The following is a 23,072-nucleotide window of genomic DNA, read 5'->3' on the forward strand; positions in this document are numbered from 1 at the left end:
AAAATTAACAAAGTTCATCCTGGAGTCTGTGGACCCACAATTAACTTGTTGCAGCAGCTGTGCTAACTAATGGGCCTTGACTGAACAGGACTGGGGTTATGAGAAGAAAATAATTGGAAACAGATTCACAAATAGGAAATTATAAGAGGTGTCCAGTAAATGTGTGGCCATACCTTCTTATTAATTTTTTTATGATCTTAATAGTTATAAGTGTTTGAGAGTGTAGGATTTAATAACGTGGTTTAAAAGCATTCTTTGGGAATTTCTAAGCTTAATATCTTCACTTAACTAGATCTCTTAACTAATGCTCGTTTTTCTGTGTAGACAGCTCCACAGAGAAGCTGTTGTAACTTCCTTTCTTCTTCTGGTGATTCTTGAGGTTTGTGGTTATTTGCCTTTCAGTCAGTTGATAATGAAAAGCTCTGACCTCTTGAAGCAGTTAAGCAATTATCATTTACCAATTTTTTGAGACCAGTGATGTGACAGTTCAGTCCCTACGGGATCATCAAATCTCTTTGTGTCTCTTTTAGCTGACATTCAGTAATGTTAAATGCTATTCAGCTAAATCCTTGGTTTGTATAGAGTTCCTTGCAGATATGTTTTGTTTATGTGCTTTTATGTCCAAATGGGTCCAACGGCAGCATGTTTTATAGAAGTTCAAGGGGGGCAGCTGACCCACACCCACGCTCTTACAAAAGGTTCTTCATTGCCTTTTTTATTGATTCAGACCACTCAGTACCGAATTCTGTAAGACTGAAAACACTCACCTGTTACCTTCCGGTACATCTTTATTCTGGTGGCATCGTACTGTTATTATACTGATCTTTTCAAAAGGCTGGAAATGTTTTTCAAAAATGCTTGATTAAATAATTTATCCTTGCCGACACAGAGATATATGATACATGTCAGAGAATATATCAGACATGGTAAAAAAAATAAAGTATACCTTCTTTCAAGGTTTTACATATCAGGACATAAAAAATGTTCTCTTTTTATCAGGTTCCAAAATTATTTCAATCTAATCACTATGGCACAGATGCCGTTGTTACTATATTTAATTTAACAAAAGCTAAGCCAAAATTAAGAAGCAGTGTGTGAAAAACCAAGTACACCCTATGATTCAGTAGCTTGTGAAATCACCTTTAGCTGGAATAAGTGAAGTAATTGTTTACCACCACAGGATTTCAGTCAGATTGAGGGCTAGACTTTGGCTGGGTCATTGCGACACCTCGATTATTTTATTCTTTGGCCATTCTGTTGTAGATTAGCTGCTGTGCTTGGGATCATTATACTGCTGCATTACCCAATTTGCTCCGAGCTCTAGCTGTTGGAAAGAAGGCCTCACATTGGGCTGTAGAAGAGTTTGCGAGGTGCAAATCATCACTCCTCTACCACTGTGCTTAACAGTGGGTATGAGGTGCTTGTGCTGATATGATGTGTTTGGTTTTTTGGTGTTGCGGACAAATGTCTCCACAAACATGCTCCAGACGTCTTGCGGTTTGTTCAGATGCAACTCTGCAAACCTGAGTCGTGCTGCCATTTTTTTTTTAGATAGAAAGTGCTTTTCCCCGATGACATTTCAAACAGTTATTCATTTTTTTTAATTGTGCTGTCATGAACCTCTCAGGGGTTTTTGTATTTTTGCATTGCATTACCTGATCTTGGGGTGACTTTGCTGGATTGTTCACTCCTGGGAAGATTTGTGAATACTCTTTTAACTATAGATTAATGGACTTGTTGTGTGTCAATGGCCTCATAACCCATCACAGATTCACAGATTGACCAACAGTTGATTCCCTTAGATCATTGCTGATGTCTTTCCTTCTCGGTAGGACCCAGCGTTCCTATGGAAGCAGTAGGCGTGTACTTATTTTTCATGTACAAGTTCGGCATTTTGGCGTAGTTTTTGTTAAATGATGACACGGTGTAAGAATTAAAAAGAGTCTGCATTATCTTTTGATCTTGCCAGTAGAAGTAGTAGTAGTAGTAGTAGTAGTACCCCGTTGTGAAGACATATTTGTATTAAAACTATAATATAGTCAAATAAACTAAGCTGGAAATAACAGAAATATTGTGCACAGTTGCAGTAAGGCAGATAATCATTGTCGTTATTGTCTTATCCTCAATTTTTTTTGCACACTGGTAAATCAGCCATTCTGCTAATCTTAATAAGGGATAAGCTTGGCAAAGGTATGCTCAGTAGTCAAACTGATGAGAGTGACAGTCTTGACATTATTATTTTCTTATTCCTACAATGTAAACTCTTGTTAATTGATCAGGCCCACGTGTGCACTGACTCTGGCACTAAAGGGAGTGGGATCGTGCTTTTTGTCTATTCTGCTGACTCTGTTCAGATTTGGCTGCTGCAACAGTAACTGGGACTGGCAGGCTGTTATGTAGAGAGAATCTGGCATGATAGTAAAGTTATTAATTATTAATTACAAAGTTCAGACCTGCATTTGGATGATACACCTTTGTTTTGGTTAATGGCGGTTTGTAGGAGTTCTTTCATTCATTGCAAGCTACCAGATTTCAACACAAAGGTCCCGGCAGAGACATTGTAGGACTGTTATACATGCATTAAAACTATAAGCTATGAAAATGCGTTTAATTTTTAATGATCTAGTTGGATGCATTTTGTCAGTTTCACTGTGTTCACTTGAACCGTATGACTAACAAAGCACTGTCCGTACCTTTCTGTCTGCAGGCCTTTTTTCTATGACTCACACATCCTCACACATAGTTTATATCATTAGGCATGCTTACTTTTGCAGAACAAGTAGTATATTCTGTTCTTGTCAAGCTATTTATTCTTGATCGCATTTATGGCCTTGTGTACAGTTGTTGACCCAGCTGAAGGGGAACATGGAGGAAGAGAATCGACACTTAGCAGAGCAGAATCAGAGTCTTTTGAGGGAGAATCGTGCCTTACTGGAGCAGAGCCTGGAGCGCCGTGACCAGCATTATTCACAGCAAAGGGAATACCAGTAAGTATATACTCACACACTCAATGGCCAGTTCTTTAGGTATCATCACCTTTATTAGGCGCTTTAATTAACTTCAAATGTAGAATGATTGTTGGTGCCAGACGGTCTGGTCTGAGTATTTCACAGACTGCTCAAGGGTCAAGGGTCTGCGGGGTTTACAGAGAATGGTCCAAAAAATGAAAATATAGCTGTTCAACCGATAAATCTGCAGTAACTGTGTGATGCTATCACATCAGTATGGACCAAAACCTCAGAAATCTTCTGAGCGCCTTGTTAAATTTGCACCACAAAGAATTAAGGCATTTCTGAAAAGGTCCAAAATAGTGCTAGCAAGGTGTAACTAATGAAGTGGCAAGTAAGAGTGTATCTAGAAAGGATTAACAGTGAATCCGGCACAGTCGAAGGGAACCAAACGGATGTAAACAGCTAACAGAAATGCAGCTGTGTAGATTTGCACCGAAACACATTAAGAGATAAAAAAAACAGCTTGTAAACTATGAGTGAAAATCACTAACACGCTCGAGGTTTGGGCCCGCACCACTTACCTGTGATGTCGCTACATTCACACATGTTAAAAATACTGGCTTCCCCCAGCCTTCTAGTAAATACGTCTATTGTATACATTAGAAAATCTTAGATAGCATGTTTCTTGATTTATTGTGTTTACGAGATTTTCAGAAAACACAGTGTTAAATTCATGTCACGTATATAAGCATGGTACCAAAAAAAAAAAAAAAAACCTGCAGTGAAACAAACATTAAAATCTGTTAAATTTATGTTTTTAAAAAAAGTTAATGTAAAAAACACATAAAATGTATTTTCAAGGTATGGGAGCTTTGCAGTAATGAAAGCAGAGGTGCACTGAAGAAGTTTGACCTTATTAATGGAGTTAACTTCATGTAATAAGTTGCAGTGAATGCCTTTTGTTTACTGCTATTGTTTACGTTTGTAGGCTGTAACAGAGTTTGTATTCATATCAAGCACATAAAAGCACTTCTATAAAGGTTTGAGACTGCAAAGACAACAATTTCACAGTCCAGTGGCCCTCAGTAGTCTTCCTTTTGAATGACTAATAGACTGCTTTGAGAATAATCCTGAACTAATAGTGAGCATGCAGAGTTGGCTTCAGTCTTTAAGTCTAATGAACCAAAGTTCTTGCAAATTACATCTTTTTGTGCCTTCAGTTCAGGCTTGTGTGTGTGAAAAGATGACTTTTTTCAGCCTTTTTCGTTAAATCTCGGGCACAGATTTCGTTGTTAACATTTCACGGCATATTTTGGTTCATCACCCTGCCACGCGAGGTCTGCATCATCTCATAACAGCTCTTACAAGTGAATGTTAAAAAGCCATGCACTTTGCAAACTCACAGAAATCAGTTTAGATTGTTTTCCTTCCAAAATCAACACAATTCTTTATGCAGCAGAATGAAATCACATTACATCTACAACCTAATTACAGGACAGAGCAGATTTCAGTGTGTGTGTGTGATGGAAGAAGTGAAGGGCTCTATGCATGCATTTCACTTCATTCAGTCCTGGGAGTAAATAGAAATTGTATCCAACTTTCAAAGCAACTGGAATTAACAGTAAGAGCACCGGGGCACTCGTATAGTTCACCAGGTTAAACAAGCGCTAAGGTACACTCTAAGGCTGTCACAGAGGCCTGGGTTTGAATCCTCCCCGAGGTCATTTGCTGCGTGACTTCCCCCTTATTCTCTTTCTGAGCTTTTCTGTGTCAATAAAGGCTAAAAATCCCCCAAACAGTGAGCACAGTAAAGCCTAACAGGCACACAGCAGAGTCTGTAAGTAGTATTTTGCTGAGAAGGTTTTGTTTTAATGTTGCTGTTTTTTTAATATCACTTTCACAAACATAAGAACATAAAAATATATCATGCAAAGCATTTCTGGTGATAGTTTGATTCTCTTTTACTGAGCCAAAGTGTGTGGCATTAATACTTTAAGTTATCTACGTAGCAGTGTATCAGTACAGGGCAATAAAAAAGTGGATGTTGTACGTTATACAAAATGATATAAAATATTTTAGTGTAGCATTATTGTGATCTCCAGACCAGGTCAGGTGATGGCTCAGCTGATACCTGTTTAAGCTGCTTTAGCCGGCCTAAAGTTGCTGCACACATGTAAAACATCTATCCCTTTATAATTTATTTATTTATCCTTTGCAGTCAGTGACTCCCTAAAGTCTAGAAGCCGTGGATTGTTTGTTCGTCTCTGTGCATTCACTTTTGTATTTAATAACTAAAGGCATGCTCTGTTGGGTTGAGATCAGATAACTCAATTGGCGATTGAAGAGTATCCCTTTGCTTTCCCTTGAGAAACTCTCATCCATTTGCACTGTTAAGCTCACCTCATTTCTCTGACTCTGAGCAGAGAGTAGAGCCCCGTACGCTCAAGAATTCATCCTGCTGAGTCTCACAGCAGTCACATCATCAGTAGACGGTAGTGATCTGTTTCCACTGGCAGCTATTCATGCCCGTGCTAAAACATCTCCTCGACTATGTTTGATAGACGATGTGGTGAGCTTTGGATCATGAGCTGTGTCTCTCATTCTCCATACTTTTCTTTCCCATCATTCGGGTACAAGTTAATCTTGGTTTGTCTAAAGACTTTTTAAAGATCTATTCGGGCTCTTTCAGATGTTTTCTGTCATCTCAACTGTAGAAGGACAACTTCTGTGGTGGCTTTTCAGGCCTTTCAGCCACTACATTCTTGTAGTCCAAAGTTTTAGCAATCTTTAATTGTTTTATTTAGTTTTTTAACCTGGAGATGAGCGATGGCCTTCCTCACTTATATAGACATCTCGTTGGCCCTCATGTTGAGCATTCCAGTGAAAAAAGACCAAATGCAAGTTCACTTAAAATAACTTCCAGATCATTTACTTGCTTAATCTGCTATGGAGTAACAAGAGAAGAGGCCTCATCTGGCCATGAAACTGCGTGCCAATTAATTGTCCAGTAGCATGTTGAGTTGGGACTTTGTATTAAAAAATGTCTGTAATTTCTACACAGTTAATGAAATACTTTAGTTAAACCCCTTGAATTCAAGCTGAAAGTTTCCACTTCAATCACACATTGACTGTTTGATTTAAAATCCACCGTGTTCGTGTACAGAGGCAAAAGTACAAAAATGTGTGGACTTAACTGTATATATGGAACAGTACGTAGCGTAACATTTGAATAAAAATATAAATTAAACAAAGCTAGTTGCTCACTGAGTAAATGATGACATTGGAGCAGTACAATAAAAAAAATATGAAAGGAAAGGAACAGCGATTCAATGAAAATATAAACAACCTGATTTGAAATGACCAAAAAGGATTTTAGAATAAGTGAAAAGATGGGAAGAAGCAGACGTTTAAAGATAACCTATTCCCTTCAGAGGCAACATAAAAGCTTTTTTTTTTAACCAACTTCCTTTGATATAAAAGAGACATTAGAAATAAATATATAAATTACTGCAGATTGAAACGATAGTCTTTTTCTGTGATGACTAAAACAGTTTGTCAGGTATTTACTTGCATATAAAATGTGTTTTTGTGACAAACAGAGTCATCAGATGTTTCAGCTCCTCTCGGCTCAGTGGAAGGATTTAGTATCTGTTTCCCCCTTTGTTTAATGGTGAAATCATCGAGAGGCAAGTATTTTCTAAAAAACAAACCCCTCTAAAAACCTGCTGTGTGGTATGTATCCAGGATTTTACTGAAATTGGCTGCGTCTTACAATTTAGCAGCAGGAACACAGACCAGACAAGTAAACAAAGGCAAGGCAAAAAAAAGGCAAGGTATCACCTGCCAGCCGATCGGAAAATGTGTAGCTGTGAAAAGATCATGTGTGGTATGGGAACAGGATCCATTTCAGGGGATATGTTGCAAAAAAACAAACAGAAAACTGGGGGAAGGGGACTGGTATATATATTCTAGTGGTGACCCAGGAGCAGGTGGATGTAGGAGTCGGGTGGATTTGACCGGTGTGGAAAGTCTGCGAATATCTGGTAGATGGAGAATGGCAGGAGGGAAAGTTCCTACGAAATGCATGAGCCTGGGTGAAATGAGAAATGGCTTGGGACTGAGGCAGAGTGCGCAAGATAAAAACAACTGAGATAGCTGTCTTGACAGGCGTGTTTAGCTGCTGAAAAGCTGCTGAAAGATATTTCCCTCAGAAGTTAAAGAGCGAGTTAAAAGGGAGAAGAAGAAACACAGAATTTATATTCACCAGGTGGCCCGAAATATGAGCCTGAATGGATGTTAGTGTTGTTAAAAGCAGCTGTTTGCTGGTGAATGTTCACCCCGTCAGTTTAAAACTCAGCTGTTTTGACCCGTCGGGTGACCGCACCAATTTTGTTATTTTGTAAAGATTTAAGTGGCATCAAACTGGAAAAGCAGAGGTGTCCTTCAGACCTTCGGTGTTTTATTCCAAAAGGTTTGACTGTAGCCTTGATCAAATATGACTATACCAATGATTACAAATGAAATTCTAATAGAATTTTATTATTATTATTATTATTATTTTGTATTTCATTTTAGAGTAATAGTACTTGGATGAAGTTGATCTAAAAGTTGCAAGGCTCTTTGGTTTGGATGCTTTTTTAAGTAAATAAAAGAACAGAATGAGCTGCAAATCTCATATTTTATTTACAGCAGAACACTGAAAACATATCAAATGTTTAAACTGAGAAAATGCACAAGTCTAGGAAAAAATAAGGTCATTTTGAATTTGATGGCAGATGGTAGCATCCTGTCTTCTTCTGACAGCAGTGCGTAACATCTGGAAGCTGAGGAGACCAGCTGCTGGATTTTGGGGGAGGAATGTTGTCCCATATTGTCTGATGTATGATTCTAGCTACTCAACAGTCCTGGATCTTCTCTGTTGTATTTTGTGTTTCATGAAGCTCCCAATGTTTTCAGTTCTCTTCAGCCACGCCGCAGCACTGTCTTTCTGAAGTATGCAAGGCCTTTCCTGAAAAGACGTCATCTGGATGGGAGCATATGTTGCACTAAAACCTGGATATATCTTTCAGCATTCATGGTACCTTTACAGATGCGGTGCCGATTTTAAAGGCACTAATGTCCCCGCAGACCATCACGGATGCAGGCTTTTGAATTGAGTGCTGATAACAAGCCAGACCACAGAACAGTTTCCCATTTGGCCTCAATCCATTTTAAATGAACTTTTGCCCAAAGCAGTGATTCAGAATTCACACATGACTTCTTCTTTCGTGATGGAGCTTTAACCTGCATTTGGGGATGGCACATATTTATTCACAGACAGCAATTTCCAAAAGTGTTCCTGAGCCCATGCAGTGACTTCCAGCTCAGGGTCCAAAGATCACAGACATGATTTTGGACCTTGTCACCTGTACACAGAGATTTCTCCAGATTCTCTCTTTTGATGATCTTCCATGTAGATGATGTGATGTTAAAAGTCTTCACAATTTTACAATGTGGAACATTATTCTGAAATTGTTCCATAATTTGATGATGGATTTTTTTACAGACCTCTGCCCATCTTTGCTTTTGAGAAACTCTGGAGAAAAACAATTTTTACACCCAATCCTATTACAGACCTGCTGCCAATTGCAAATCATTTTTCAAAATGCAGGTTACATATTCGTCCATGTGAAAAGTCCAGTTGTGTTCAAATGAAAGAAAAAAATATTGATGCATACCTCTGAGCAGTGGTTTTTAAGACTCATCGCACTTAACTGATTTGTTTTCTGCTCACCTGAAATACTTTACTTTGAAAGGGTGTGCAAAGTATTTGAGAGCCAGTGCTGTAGTCAAACGATGTTCTCCCTTCAAACGAGTGCAGGAGGAAATGTTTTGAATCGAGTGAGAAAACACGTAAAAATGACTGAGAAGCTTTCATAAAATGAATTAAAACCTCCTTCAAGAGTCTCGATCTTAGTTCATAGTTTTAATACTGTAGTCGTAATACAAATTCTGAGGAAGAAGCACAGCTGTCAATTTGGTAAACAAATGAAGTAGATAATCATAAAGCTTTGCATGACACAATTTTATTTTTATTAAATTATAATTCAGTTAATATTTTTTGTAACTGAATTATAATTTCTGTAATAGCTGTTGAAAAATTTCAGTCTGGAAAAAAGTGGTGGGCTAAAGGAGTGATTGAATAGCCATCAACAGCACCGTGAACACTGGGAGGCTAAAACTGTCCCGATACCTTGATGCTGGACTAAATGTTCCATCTATTACTCCTGCTTTTGAGACTGATTTGAGAATACAAGCTGTTTTTTCCAGCAGATTCATACTTGAGCACATCGCAGCTCAACAGGGTCGCAATAACATCAACACACAGTCTCGTATCTGATGTGCTTGTTAAAAAAAAAAGAGAAACGAGCTCCAGAAGTCTCCATTACTCACAAGAGGATTTTAGGCGTTAGTTAAATCACACACCAACAGCCACGTTCGTGCACACTACCAGAATAATCCTATTAACTTGCACTGCTAATGCATGCACGACAATGTGTAAATTTTCCTCCCGCTTCCTCTGAGCTGCTTTGTTCTGATGCTTCGTGTGTTTTCCTTCAGGGAGAAGCTGAGCGAGCTCCGACGGGAGAAGCAGAAGTTGGTGGAGAAGATTATGGATCAGTACAGAGTCCTCGAGCCCAGCATGCCATCCCCAGCCAGCAAGGCCAAGTACATTATATAAATTTGTTTACATGTACAATACACCAAGCTGCTAATGTATTTGTTAATTACACCCGTGCAGTATATAATACTGCACGGGTGAGTGATATTGATTTCATGTAGAAAGGCAGTTGAAGCTGTTGGATATGATAGGTGTAGGTCAGATTCCCACCAGACACAAAAAAGATGGGCACCGTTAGTGATTAGCCGGCGAACACAGCAGAGAAAGTTGCAGTGAAAGAGCCTGAGAGATCCCTCAGGAGGTAGCGGAGACAAAAAAATAGTTAAAGGAGAGTAAACACTAACTTTAAATTCTCAACTGTTCCCTGAAATAAAGACTAAACCTAAGTAAATTCACATTTTGTAAACTCGTAGTTTAAGTTTAAGGAAGCCATAATACAATCTGGATTCGTACACTTTATTAGGGACAGTTCAGCCACTGTTACAAATATGGAAACTCCACTACTTTAATATTTTTATCCTCTTTATTTACGTGCATGAATGTACACTTAAAGACACTTTTTTAAGTAAAACAGAAAGTAGAACAGAAAAATGAGGCTACAGTTTACTCGGGCTCACCAAAACTGGACAATAGAAGACTGGAAAACGTTGCCTGGACTGAGGAGTCAGTTTCTGCCATGACTTTCATGTGTAAACAATATGAAACCATGGATCCATCCTGGCTCCAATAGTTCAGACTAGTGGTGATGTAAGGGTTTGGGAGATATCTTCTTGGCACGCTTGTACCTGCTGAGTATCGTATAAGGACCACAGTCTGTCTGAATGTAGTTGCTGATCCTGTCTTTTCCTTTGACACAGCGTACCGTCTTCTGATAGTTGTCTCCAAACGGATAAGGCACAGTGTCACAGATCATCTCACAGTGCCAACAAAAACAGAACATTGCAGAAAATTAGACTTAGTTGCAGAGTAGCTGCACTGCATTGTTTTACATTGACTGTTTATTAAGTGTGTGGCGAGCCAAGTGTTTTGTGAAGATCCATTTGATATTGTTAAAGTATACATTTTTAAAGTGTTGCCGTGTTATGTTGCATGATTCTGATAAAGCCTTTTATCACAAAATCCATCACTACAGGAAAATAAAACACTAACTTGAGATGGATAACATATCTGATAGTAACTGTGTCAGTATTGTTTTAGAAATGTGTCAGTTAAAAACCAATGAAGAAGAATACAGAATCATATTGTCAGGGGTGGATTTTGGCATCCAGACATGTTGACAGCTGACCATTCTCTTCCTGTACCTTTACACCTTTTTATGGTGGTGACATTTTAATTATAGCGTTTCCAGTTGCACCTTCTACAGGTGAAATCCTGGCGCATAAACGATACATGGCACAAAAAGCATTTTGTGAACAAGATGAAACCCCTGACACTTGGCTTCCTCCCATTGTTTCTGGAAAAATCAGGGTGTGCAGTGCATGCACACACAAACACTCCCATAGCTCATCTCTTTGTAAATGGTCCCTGTCCCCTGTGTCCTCGTAGGAAATCTAACTGGATTGCAGATAGGATGAAGAAGCTAATCAAACCCCGGGGAGGAGGAGGAGGAAGAGAGGGACGCGCCCTCTTCACCGCCGCGGGCAGCGTGGAAAACCTGGCCGACAGCGCTGAATTTACATCAGACACACACGCACCTCAGCCTGGTGAGATCTCACACACACCCACAGAACCAAGCTCACTATACCCCCCTGCCCTTCCTGCACAACGACAAACACACAAACAGCAGCTGACTGGTTTTCACAAAGATATGCTCACATGCTCAGCCCATCAAGCGAGCCTGCAGGCATGCATACAAATCATCTCATGACTACCAAGTGTGGTCGGCATTGATACCACTCTCTTCTCCTTAGATCTCTCCCCATAGAGTGCCAAGACTCACAGAGGCTGGCTTTCTCTGCTAACCACATGTTGAAAGGAAAGAGATTCGTGAGGCTTCATTCGCTTTTTATGCATTTACTGACTGAGAGTCAGAAAGACAACTCTCTGCAGACGCTTTCAAAGCCGGGATTTAATCCTCAACCTGCATTCTTGATGTGTTTTCTCTCTTTCTGACATACCAACATTGTCTCTCACTTAATTTTTATTTCCCTTGCAGTGTGTTTTCTGTAAACCCCTGGATTTCTTAAACTCGTCTCTTTTTATGCCAGAGAAAGACTTGATCTTTCATCTACACAACAAGCAGAGAAAAGCAGAAAAACTCCCTGAAGTGAAGAGCCAGCTAAGACATTTCTCAAAACTGCTTCCTGTTTAATATGTTTGGGGTGACGTTTACCACAAACATTTAACTGATTCACAGCTGTTTAACATGACAGGTTGGATTTGGAGTAGTATTCTTGCAACGATCAGGCTTGTATCAATGCTAAGCTCTTTTGTTAAAAAAAAAGGTGCATTAGATTATCTAGAAAGGAATATTTTTATTATATCATTTATGCTTTTAAACAGGTGTATTTGGCAGGTGGGGGAACCCTAAGCTTCAGTATTGCAGTGCAGCAGAGTCAAAGTCAACTAATTTTTACTATGAGCTCTAGTAGATTTGTTTTTTGTGTACAAGCTGTGATCAGCTGACCTTTGCTGCTGCTTCTCTGAGGTTTACTGCTCTCTGTGGATTTAGCCAACTACATTTCTACAGTATATAAGCAGATTTTAAAGCAGCACCGTGGCTGCTTTCCAACACTAACCCACTATGATAGTGAAATTGTTACTAAAGAACATCATCAGCTTAAATTCAAACTGATGACTCCCAGTAGACTCCTCCTGGATGCAGGCACTTATTTTGAAGCATTATATAAATTAACTAACTTTCACATTGATGGTCAGTGAGTATATATATATATATATGATTTAAATAAATTTTAATTCTGAATTGTTTCAGTGCCTCATCTCTCAGGTAGCGTCTCTGATGCTAGCCAGGATGTAAAGTAAATGTCACCTTGGACATCAGTCTTCCCCAACTCTGCAAACTACTGTCCAGCTTAAACTTTAACTAACATGGAATTATCATCACTTAATTGGTTTGCATAAACACCTCCATCTCCTCTGAGGTTCATGGATGTAGTGAAGGACATGCAGAGGGTTGGTGTGACAGAGGAGGATGCTAGGGACAGGGTGCGATGGCGGCAGATGATCCTCTAAAGGAAGCAGCCAAAAGATGGAGAAGACTTGCAGAGCTGTCCTTACCTTTAAAAATGATCTCTCATCTTCCTCTCCTGTCTTGTCTTTCTTACATCTTTGTCTAACCTTCTCTGTCTCAGAGAAGAAAGCTGATATTTTTCTTCCCCTTGAGAAGTACAACAACTCTAGCTAGCAGGTTCATTGTGCACCACACTGCACAGCTCAAGTGGTGTTTTGGATTTTACTAGTTGAGCTCTTTGAATACCTGCCATTTCAAGAAAAAGGTTAGTCTGTTTATGCTCGCTTCTCTCTTTAGAAGCGCTAGATGCTGAAATACTGGGACAAACAGCTTTGTTAACATCTGTAGTGTGTATGCAAGACAGAAAAGAAAAGAGAGGAAAAAAAAGATGATGTTACAGGCGGTACTTAACTGTCTCCACAGCATCAGCTAGATGAAGCATGAAAAATTAACTTGATTATAGTATTTTGTATTAAACTGTCTATCACATTTAATTACTGATTTATGAAGGTGTCAGAATGCACTCTTGCCGACTTTAACCCCTGCTTATAAGAAAACGTAAAGTTCTAGGCAATATTGGAAAGTGCTCATTATAACTTGTTGTTGATATCGTTCTTATCACACCTCGCATTTCAATTCCTAAGAATATATACATATAGCAAGAGAGATATGCTAGTTTAGACATAAAATATCATATCATCCACTCTGTGAGCTCTGATTCTGCTGAAAATAACTCGAACTCGACTCCAGTCTGAACAAGATAAGATGCAGCATTTTTTCAGCCTAATGTCCTAAATGATGCATTTTCATTGTTATTGTTAGTGCTGAAAATGTGCTCGAGTTCTCGGCGGCACTGTTAAGTATTTATTAGTAGTGCATAAAAATACGTAACAAACAGCTTAGAATAGACACTAATGTAGCTGGAAACAGGCATGAGCACACATTTAAGTGTTTAAAATCAATAATTCCAAAATTTGTTATGATGCTATATTTTAAAAGTGTAAAATCATACATCATTAATAATGTTATTGTTGTTAATGAACGTGTTATGTAATATTTTATAAACCAGCCGTTATATGTTTGCATACAGTTGATGTTAAATGTTGAACAGGAGGATTTAATAAATTCTGCTCTGCAATTATTGGCATGTTGACAACTAACTATTAAAAGAGACTAACATTTCAAATGAATAGAATATTTTACATATATGCCACAAATGCCTGCTATAGAGCATGCACATTTAGTTGTTTATACATGTAACATAGTGGCTTGATAATTGCTAAATAAATGTTTAAAATGAAGGGTTAGGAACTGATTTTTCTCTGCTTTTCTGCTGTATCAAACCAAAGAGGTCCACATCACTTGTCGGTCTCACACTCATGGATTGATGGCTGGCAGTGCTGCAGATTGTACAGGCTTAATGTGTGGCTCAAGGACACTTAGACATGAGGAGGGAAAGAATCAAACTAATAACCTCGCCATTAATGGCAATACAGGCCAACCACCTGAGCCACAGTTATCTTTTCTTTTTTTTCTCGAACCTATATTTGTCCTGAGTCCCTGAAACTGCTTTGGCACTGGAAAAGAAAAAAATGTACCTTCTATCTTTGTGCTGTAAATGGGCTCATCTGGCTAAACACAAATGCAGAGGATCCTGTACATGAATATTTCTGAATGAATGATTAACGATAAAATTATCAACTGCAACAGTGAACTTATATTTTGTTTAAGGTTTCCTTTATAATAGTTTATGAATCCTTTTCATACAGTTCCAGACCCTCGCAGTGCTCCGGTCTCTCCTTCTCCCCTGAGAAAATCTGCATCCCAGACAGACCCGGAGGTCTCTCTTCCCGGCGCACCAGCTACGCGCGCTGGCTCCGGGGGCCGTCGTAAACTGGGATCCCGTCACGGCTGGGGGTTGGGATTGGCCAGAGCAGGCTCGGGAGTTTCACAGTCTTTTAGTCCCGGCGACCAGAAGACACATCCACGCCAGCGGCTAAGCTCCAGCCAGAACAACGCCGCCGTCCTATGGGAGGGAGAGAGAAGTGCATCTCAGGAAGCAGACGCCCCGTTGACCGGTCAGGAGAGCGCCGAGGAGGATGAAGTGAAAGGTGCGGAGGAGAAAGGGGGCTGAGAAAGATTCATGTTCATGTTTTCTTTTTTTTCTTTAAGAAGGAAAACTGTAAATAAGTAACAAAGGGGATTATTCGGAAGAAAAACATTTACCAGCTTGTTCAGATGGATATTTTCAAACTTCTCCTGTGTTAACAAGTGAGCTGCGAGCACATCTTTGGGGTAATAAGAAAAACATTAAGCCAAATGAAAGTCAACTGTAAAGAAAAATAAACTGCACAGAATCACCACACCAACTAAAATCCCTCAAAGGTAGACCTAGTATTTTTTTTTCTTTTGTCTTCCAGATAATCAGCACTCGAGTGACGACTGCACAACGGCACAAGACAGAAGTGTAGACTCCCCCCAGCTGAATTAATAACAAATGTTTTATATTATGTGCTCCATGGAAACCGTTTTCATGCCTCTTCTTGTGTGTCTGCATATTTTAAATACAAGATCCTCCTAGTATTTTTGAATACATGAATAAATGCTTTAATCAGTCATTTGAGATCTTACTCATTTGTGAAGCAATTAACACCCTCCTTAGTACATACTATAAATAAAACTAACTGTACACCATCTATATATCTAGTGCACCTATAAAAAAAAGCTGAATATTGTGAAAATGTTTTCTTTTTCATTTTAATTCAAAGAATAGAATAGAATAGAATAGAATTCAACTTTATTGTCATTGCACATGCACAGGTACAGGGCAACGAAATGCAGTTTGCATCCATCCAGAAGTGCTTAGTGATATAGATATATTACAATATATATTAGCAATAATATAGATATGTAAGTATATTACAGAAATGGGTCTATTATGTTATAATGTACACGGTATGAAGTATGTTGTGAATATTCTATAACTATAAGTATGTACAGGCTGTAGTGAGTACAAGCTATGTACAGGATATGAACAGGATATAAATATGAAAAACTATACAGAATATGAAATAAATAACTTTACAGGAATCTGAGATATACAGCTATACAGAAATGGGAACTATGCAAGTTGTAAACAGTTGTAGGGTTAAAAATTATCGTATGTACAGAATGATTGTTTACACAGGGCTATACAGTAGTGCAGTTAAGATAAGTGAGGGTGTAGATAGTTTCTACAGAGGCTATATAAAGTGCTAGTGGTTGTGAGTGGTGGTTCAGTCCATGTTATTATTGTGTGTTTGAGGGTACAGTTGTCCATTGTGGGTGTGTGTATGTTCAGTCCATGAGTTAACGTGGGTCAGATGTCAGGAGGCAGAGTTCAGGAGTCTGACAGCTGTGGGGAAGAAGCTGTTCCGGTACCTGGTGGTCTTAGTCCGGAGGCTCCTGTGGCGCCTCCCAGAGGGCAGGAGGGTGAAGAGTCCATGTGATGGGTGACTGGGGTCTCTGATGATTTTCCCAGCCCTTTTCAGACACCGCTTCCTGTAGATGTCTTTTATGGCAGGAAGTGGTGCTCCGGCGATGCGCTGGGCAGTTTTCACGACCCTCTGCAACGCCTTCCGGTCCGAGGCAGAGCAGTTTCCCTACCAGACTGTTATACAGTTGGTCAGGATGCTCTCGATGGTGCAGCGATAGAAGTTCACCAGGATGTCTGAGGACAGGTGGTTCTTCCTCAGAGTCCTCAAGAAGAAGAGGCGCTGGTGAGCCTTCTTGACCAGCTTGGAGCAGTTGGTCGTCCAGGTGAGATCCTCGGAGATGTGGACTCCCAGGAACTTGAAGCTGCTCACACGCTCCACAGCCGTCCCCTTAATGTGGATGGGTGGATGTGGGTCAGCATTCCTCCTGTAGTCCACGATGAGCTCCTTGGTCTTCTCGGTGTTAAGCAGCAGGTTGTTTGTGTCGCACCACTCAGCCAGACGATCCACCTCCTCCCTGTAGGCGGCCTCATCGTTGTCACTGATGAGGCCAATCACCGTGGTGTCATCTGCAAACTTAATGATGGTGTTGGAACCATCAGCAGGTCTGCAGTCGTGGGTGAAGAGGGAGTAGAGGAAAGGGCTCATCACACAGCCTTGTGGTACACCGGTGTTCATTGTGATGGTAGATGAGCAGTGGTTATCCAGCCGGACGTATTGGGGGCGGTTGGTCAGGAAGTCCAGTAACCATTTGCAGATGAGGGAACTGATGCCCAGGTCTGTCAGTTTCCTGATGAGTTGTGAGGGGTGGATTGTATTGAATGCTGAACTGAAGTCTATAAACAGCATTCTGGCGTAGGTGTTGTTGTTGTCCAGGTGTGAGAGGACAGAGTGCAGTGCGATGGAGACTGCATCCTCTGTGCTCCTGTTCTGGCGGTATGCGAATTGGTGGGGGTCCAGGGTGGGGGGGAGACAGGATTTGAAGTGTGCTAGGACCAGCTGCTCTAAGCACTTAGTGATGATGGGGGTGAGTGCTACTGGGCGGTAGTCATTGAGGCAAGATGGGAGACTGCAGGTCCCCATCGGGACCTGCAGCCTTGTGGACATTGATCCTGCTCAGCACCGCTCCTACATCGGTGGGGGAGAGAGTCAGAGGTTGGTGGTCTGGCGTCACGTCTGCTTTGGTTGTGGTTGTGGGGTTCCCTCGCTCAAAACGAGCATAAAAGTTGTTGAGCTCGTTGAGGAAGGAGACATCAGAGGATGCGGGGGAGGGTTTGGTGGTCCTGTAGTCTGTAATGGTCTGGAGTCCTTGCCACATGCGTCGGGGGTTGGAGTTGGAGAAGTGTTCTTCTACCTTCTTTTTGTAATGGTGTTTGGCTTTTTTGATGCCCTTCTTTAGATTAGCCCTGGCTGTACTGTAGGCGTGTGCATCTCCTGACCTAAAGAGGTAATCCTGCAAGTATTCTGTATTTAAGGCACACAAAGACAACAATTTTAAAGCGTTTTTGTGATTCTGGCTTTTAGCTCATAAAAATTAGAAATCCAGACTCCTAGAATATAAATTATAAATATTGTTTATCTCTTAGTCGAGTTCAGTGCATGCAACACAATCATGGGGAAGACTGTTGAACTGACCGTTGCCCAGATCACGATCATTAACACCCTCCACGAAGAGAGTGAGCCACAGAAGGTGGCTCCTGAAAAGGCTCACTGTTTGTGCTGTATCGAAACATATCAGTGGAAAGAAACGGTGTGTTAGGAAAAGGTGCACAAGAAACAGGGTTGACAGTAGCCTCGTGAAGACTGTCTGGAAAGTAGGCTGTTGATTTTCTTTACTCATTTCAGGTATTACCAGCAAAATAGTTGCATGTTTAATCATCTGGGAATTTACCCAGATTTATTTATTTATTTAGACAGAGATCTTGACCCTCCCAATGTTCAGCACAAAATTACGCCGATGATCTGGGCTAAGGAAAAAAGAAATTGGACTGATGCTCAGTGGTCCAAAGTCGACATTTTAGATTAAAGTGAGTTTTTCATTTAATTAGTAAATCAAGATCCTGGGGTCTGTGATCATGCCATGTCTGGTTGATCCGTGATGCTCGAATCCAGAGTCCATGCAGGCATGTAGCAGAATCATTTCAGCGCGCTTCATCCACTTCCATCTGCTTATAAGCTTTATGGAGATGCTGATTTCCTTTTCCAGCAGGACTTAGCACCTGCCCACTGTGCCAAAACTGCTATGAAATGGTTTGCTGACCATGTTAATACTGTGCTTGATTGGCCAGCCAACTGGCTGGGAACACCAGTCATTACCTACTTCTTCTCCAAACTCAGATTTGCTTTTTATTGAATGGCACCACAATCGTCTCCTAATATTAAGAGAAAAAGTATAAATAGAGACTTTTTTTAAATCAAGTGAGTTTTGTTGTGTTATTCTGAAATGGAGTAACTCACAAGAAATTTAGGCTTTTATTGTGGAGGACTTGTTAGGAACATAATAATGCTACTTAAGAGTTATGGAACTAAACCCAGACCAGACTGACAACTTTTAAAGGACCAAAAGATTTTTATACTCATATAACAGCTGATATGCTAGAGTCGTTAAAAAGGGAAAGGGATTAAAGGGGTTGGTAAATAACTCTGAATTTATTCTTAGAGTTGGCGACTTGAAGACCACAGCTGACACCACGCCACTGTTTGTTCAGCTGCAATGTTACTCTGCTACATGTGCTGCAGACAAGTAAGCAATGATTTTGAGCCTCTAATCTCTTTTACTGCACTTTCTTTCTACTATGAAAATGTATGTGGTGTATATCAAGAACATGTTAGTTAATACCGGCCAATAACCTCTGCTTGTATCTGTCCAGACTCGACAGATAAAGCGAATCCACCAGCGAGCTACACAAAAGCTGCAAGCAGCAATTTTCAGTTATGTAAAGATATATGAACTGTAAGGCTTTAAATTGAAACAACTGAGTTTTGTCAGGATGAATTAAAAAATGAGGATGAATTTTAAAAAAAACCCCTCTGACACATGTTTATTCACCACAATCTCAAGTCAAGGCAAGTTAAACACTGAGGAAGAGATTACATTAAATAACAGATGATGAGTTGTGGCTATAAGAATGAAACCAAGTTATGTAATACAGTAAGAACACGAGCATGGGTACTATTCTTTGAGTGGAGGAGGATGACCAGAGTGCTTCAAGCTGATAGGACGCCAACAATAACTCAAGTAACCACTTGTTACAAAATGTATGCAGAAGAGCAACTCTGAGCACACAGATGAGACTTGTGTAAGATTAGAACAGAAAACTCAATTCACATCTGGACAACAAAAGACTGGAAAAAACGTTGTCTGATCAGATGAGTCTTGATTTCTGCTGCAACATTCAGATGGGCGGGAACAACATCCACCCTGCCTTGTATCAACGGTTCAGGCTGCTGGTGGTGTAATGTGTGGATATTGTCTTGGCATACAGTCTCCAGATCTCAATCCAGTAGAGCACTTTTGGATGTGATTTTCATTGTGAATGTGAAACTGACACATCTGCAGCAGCTCTTTGATGCTATCGTTTCAATATGGATCAAAATCTCTGAGGTAATGAAGTTACCGGTGTCCGCAATTAAGGACTGGATTGAGTAAGTGGGAAACTCGGTCTTCTGAGAAAGCTTCTTTACTTCTTTTGCAACAGCAGTAACAGCATTTCATCTTAACAAGCCCAGACTAAAAAGTTGCCTCTGTAACTACTAGGAAGCTGAGTGTTTCTACTGTCATAACATTGTCTCCATTTTAATTGTTAACATTATTTATTGATGTATTCAGTTGTATTTTGACATGACCTTTTACTACACTTGTCAGTTCCAAAGCTCCACATTCACTGTGTAAATCCCTCAGCAGATTCTCAAATAGCAGCTCTGCAGCATCTGTGGAGGCGGTTAATTACTGATGCCAGCAAGAAGACACCAGGAACATTAGAGTAGATTTCATGGGCTATATCATAAGTGACATATATGTGGCTCGGCTGTGGCAGAAAGTGGAGCAGAGCCCTCATATGTAAATTTCACTTGAGCATTAAAGTTCAGCGCTTGAAGTGCTTCATCTCGTTTTCCATAAACCTTTACAGGATTAACGAAAAAATGTTCAGTGTTCACGCTGCTCCTTCTGATCGCCTCTCCTTTAAGTTGGCTCACTCAAAGTCAAAAAAGTGTGACTTTTAAAAGCTGCTGGGTTTTTTTGTGAGCAGAGCTTCAAGGTAAGAAGGAAAAGCACTGGAGCAAGGTGAACCAAAAGCATAAAAATCCCTGCAAGAGAAAGATTTAAGTACGGAAGTGAGACAAAAAATAATGAAGTCATCTGCAATGCAGTTTCTTTCTCAGGGTCAGATTCATGCAGAAAGCAAAATAATGCATAAATCTGATGGAAAACCTCTGCCTAACCCCCAGATCTTATTTGCCTACAGCCACATAAACATGAGAAACCCTGCCATCTGCCTCACATATGGTTGAAAATCCCATTTAGTTTAGGGTTCCTGTGTAAATCTAGCCATTGATCAAATGGCAAATGAGCTGCATTAGTGCTTTAATGAGATTCCTCTTTCACTGTTGCACCAAATGGTGTCAGTGTAGAGCCGGCCAGGCCTCTGTCAACAGACAGACACATGGACAGATGAAGACGGGGGAATTAGCATGTAGCTGTCCAAATGCGCAGAGCTGAGAGTTCATCATGAAGCTAAAACGGCCTTCTCATAAAACACGCAGCTCCCAGCCTCCCAGATTAGGACAGGAAAACGTCAGCGTTTCCGTTAGGAGTGCTATTTTTTGGGGAGGGTGGTGCGTATAGCGCAGCGCATAGCTCTGTTTTTCCTACCCCTTCTCAAATACACATCCTAAATTATGATTTGCAAATGACAAATAGATCGCTAATACAATTCATGAATTATGTAGTTGTCATGGTGACATTAATCAAAAAGCAGGTCCCTTCTCTGGGCGCCGAACATTGTGTTTGTGGAATTGAGATGCATGACGGGGGCTGCACACCGAGGCGCCTGAGTGAGCGCAGGGCAAAGCGATAGCAAGATATTGGTTCTGCCAGTCACTTATTATGAGTGCAATGCAACAATCACATGCCTTCAGGCACACAGACAGACAGCGCCCACAGACTAAAAGTGAGGGCAAGGCTTTAAATCCTTTTTAGCCTTGTAAAAAACCCGTATAGGTTATTTTTTCCTTCTGTTTATAAGCCTCTGTGCGTTATCAAGAAATTTGTAAGGGAAGGATTTATTTGAAGAAAAAAAAAAAAAAGAAGCATAAATGTGGTTCTTTTGTAATTTGAGCCATCTTTATTCAGCACAATCTCTGGCTGAAATAAAACATTTTTTTAAAGAAAGCTTTTCCCAGGGAGCATAATGAGCTGCTGCAACACAAAATCAGTACAAAATAAATAAATAAATAAAAGGCCTTGAAGAAAAAAAAGACGTCATTGCCACAAAATGAGTGATTAAGTGCCATCTCCACCCCTGATTCCTAAAGCGATGAATGATGGATGGCTGCCTTGGCTGACATCACAGTTGGATCTCAAGAGTGTGCTCAGCTGCTTAATTATTGAGCACCTGAGGGGTGTAACACTATCAGTAAAAATCACTTTTTCAAGCCTCCTCTTCGATGTTTTTGGTCTTCCTCCAGCGCTCTATTTTTTCATTTTCGGTGAAGCCTGCTTTTTTTTTTTTTTTGAAACCTCCATGGCCTGCATATGTTTTTCTTCACCGCTTCCTCTGCCCGTTCACCTCCAGTCCTGGCCTGAGATATCAATTTTTCATGATTGTGTCTTACTAAAGAGTCTCTCTGGACTAAAAACCTCACTTAAACCACTTAGTCCACTTACTGAACAAGTAAGGCATCCTAAATACTTAGGTGCATTAGGTTTTTGTTCAGTCTTTGTCTTTGCCACAGAGATGAATCTTTGTAACTATCCACTGAATTCAAATCAAGCTCGTGTTCAGTCTTCCCAGACTTGTTTTGTGCAGTCTGCCTGATTTGGAAGCAGCTCACACCACTGAAACTTTGCTTTGGGTTAATAAAAAGTTATAATTCATGGATTGTTGTTAGGCATTTTCTCCCAGCAGAGGCCCCCCCGGTTGGGCAGGCACCGAGACAAGAGAGCGCCGAGGTGATCTTTGATCGAGAAGTGGTGGAGTAATTCAATTAATTATATTTTGCTCTAGGCAACAAAAGTCGGGGAGGGGATCCTTGAGAGGGAACACAATGCAACTAGGTGGAGAAATAGCAAGTAAGTGGAGTGTGTGTGCACACACACCGACTGACCCTGCAACCTCGCCTCCTCACAAAACTGTCAGAATCTCTGCTTTCAGCGGGCTTTTACTCAATGAGGTTAGCCCAAAGGTGAGTCTGTTCATCTATAACTTCCCTCCGTCTGCCTCCAGCCGTCTCTTTACCTCTAACTTCTTCCTCTCCTTTAATTCATCCCTTTCCCTTCTCCCCCTTTCCTTCTCTCCCTTTCATTTGGGATCATTCCTCCTCTTCTAACAGTTTGTCCATGCTCACTCTCTCCTCCTCCTCCTCCTCCCTTTGCACTCCCTTTCTCTCCCCTAGTGTATTAAGGGGCTTTGACGCTCTCAGTAAAAGCTGATTTATTCTCTGGGTGGTATCGATCGGTTTCTGCATTAAAGATTATAATTCATTACCCCGGCCCCTTTTAATACATTAAACACTCAAAATAAAAATAAAACGCTCCCCCCGCCCCCCACCAGACTTCTGGCGTCCCGAGGGTGCGG

At 40.5% G+C, this 23,072-nt stretch overlaps 1 protein-coding gene across 1 annotated transcript in view; it reads left to right on the top strand.

Annotated features, from left to right (window-relative positions):
* The window catches only part of ccdc88b (coiled-coil and HOOK domain protein 88B), a 59,449-nt gene extending 44,040 nt beyond the window's left edge, over positions 1–15,409 (top strand). The window contains exons 24-28 of the mRNA XM_085426801.1: positions 2,842–2,987; positions 9,552–9,659; positions 11,158–11,315; positions 14,572–14,913; positions 15,223–15,409. Of these exons, the coding sequence (XP_085282927.1) occupies positions 2,842–2,987; positions 9,552–9,659; positions 11,158–11,315; positions 14,572–14,913; positions 15,223–15,293 (825 nt within the window). The 3' untranslated portion in view covers positions 15,294–15,409. The remainder of the gene's footprint in view (positions 1–2,841; positions 2,988–9,551; positions 9,660–11,157; positions 11,316–14,571; positions 14,914–15,222) is intronic.
* The last annotated feature ends 7,663 nt before the right edge of the window (positions 15,410–23,072 follow it).

This window comes from Rhamphochromis longiceps, linkage group LG2 (assembly GCF_057381845.1).
Source record: "Rhamphochromis longiceps isolate RC_006_pf linkage group LG2, R_longiceps_female_GT1.1, whole genome shotgun sequence".
NCBI lineage: Eukaryota > Metazoa > Chordata > Actinopteri > Cichliformes > Cichlidae > Rhamphochromis > Rhamphochromis longiceps.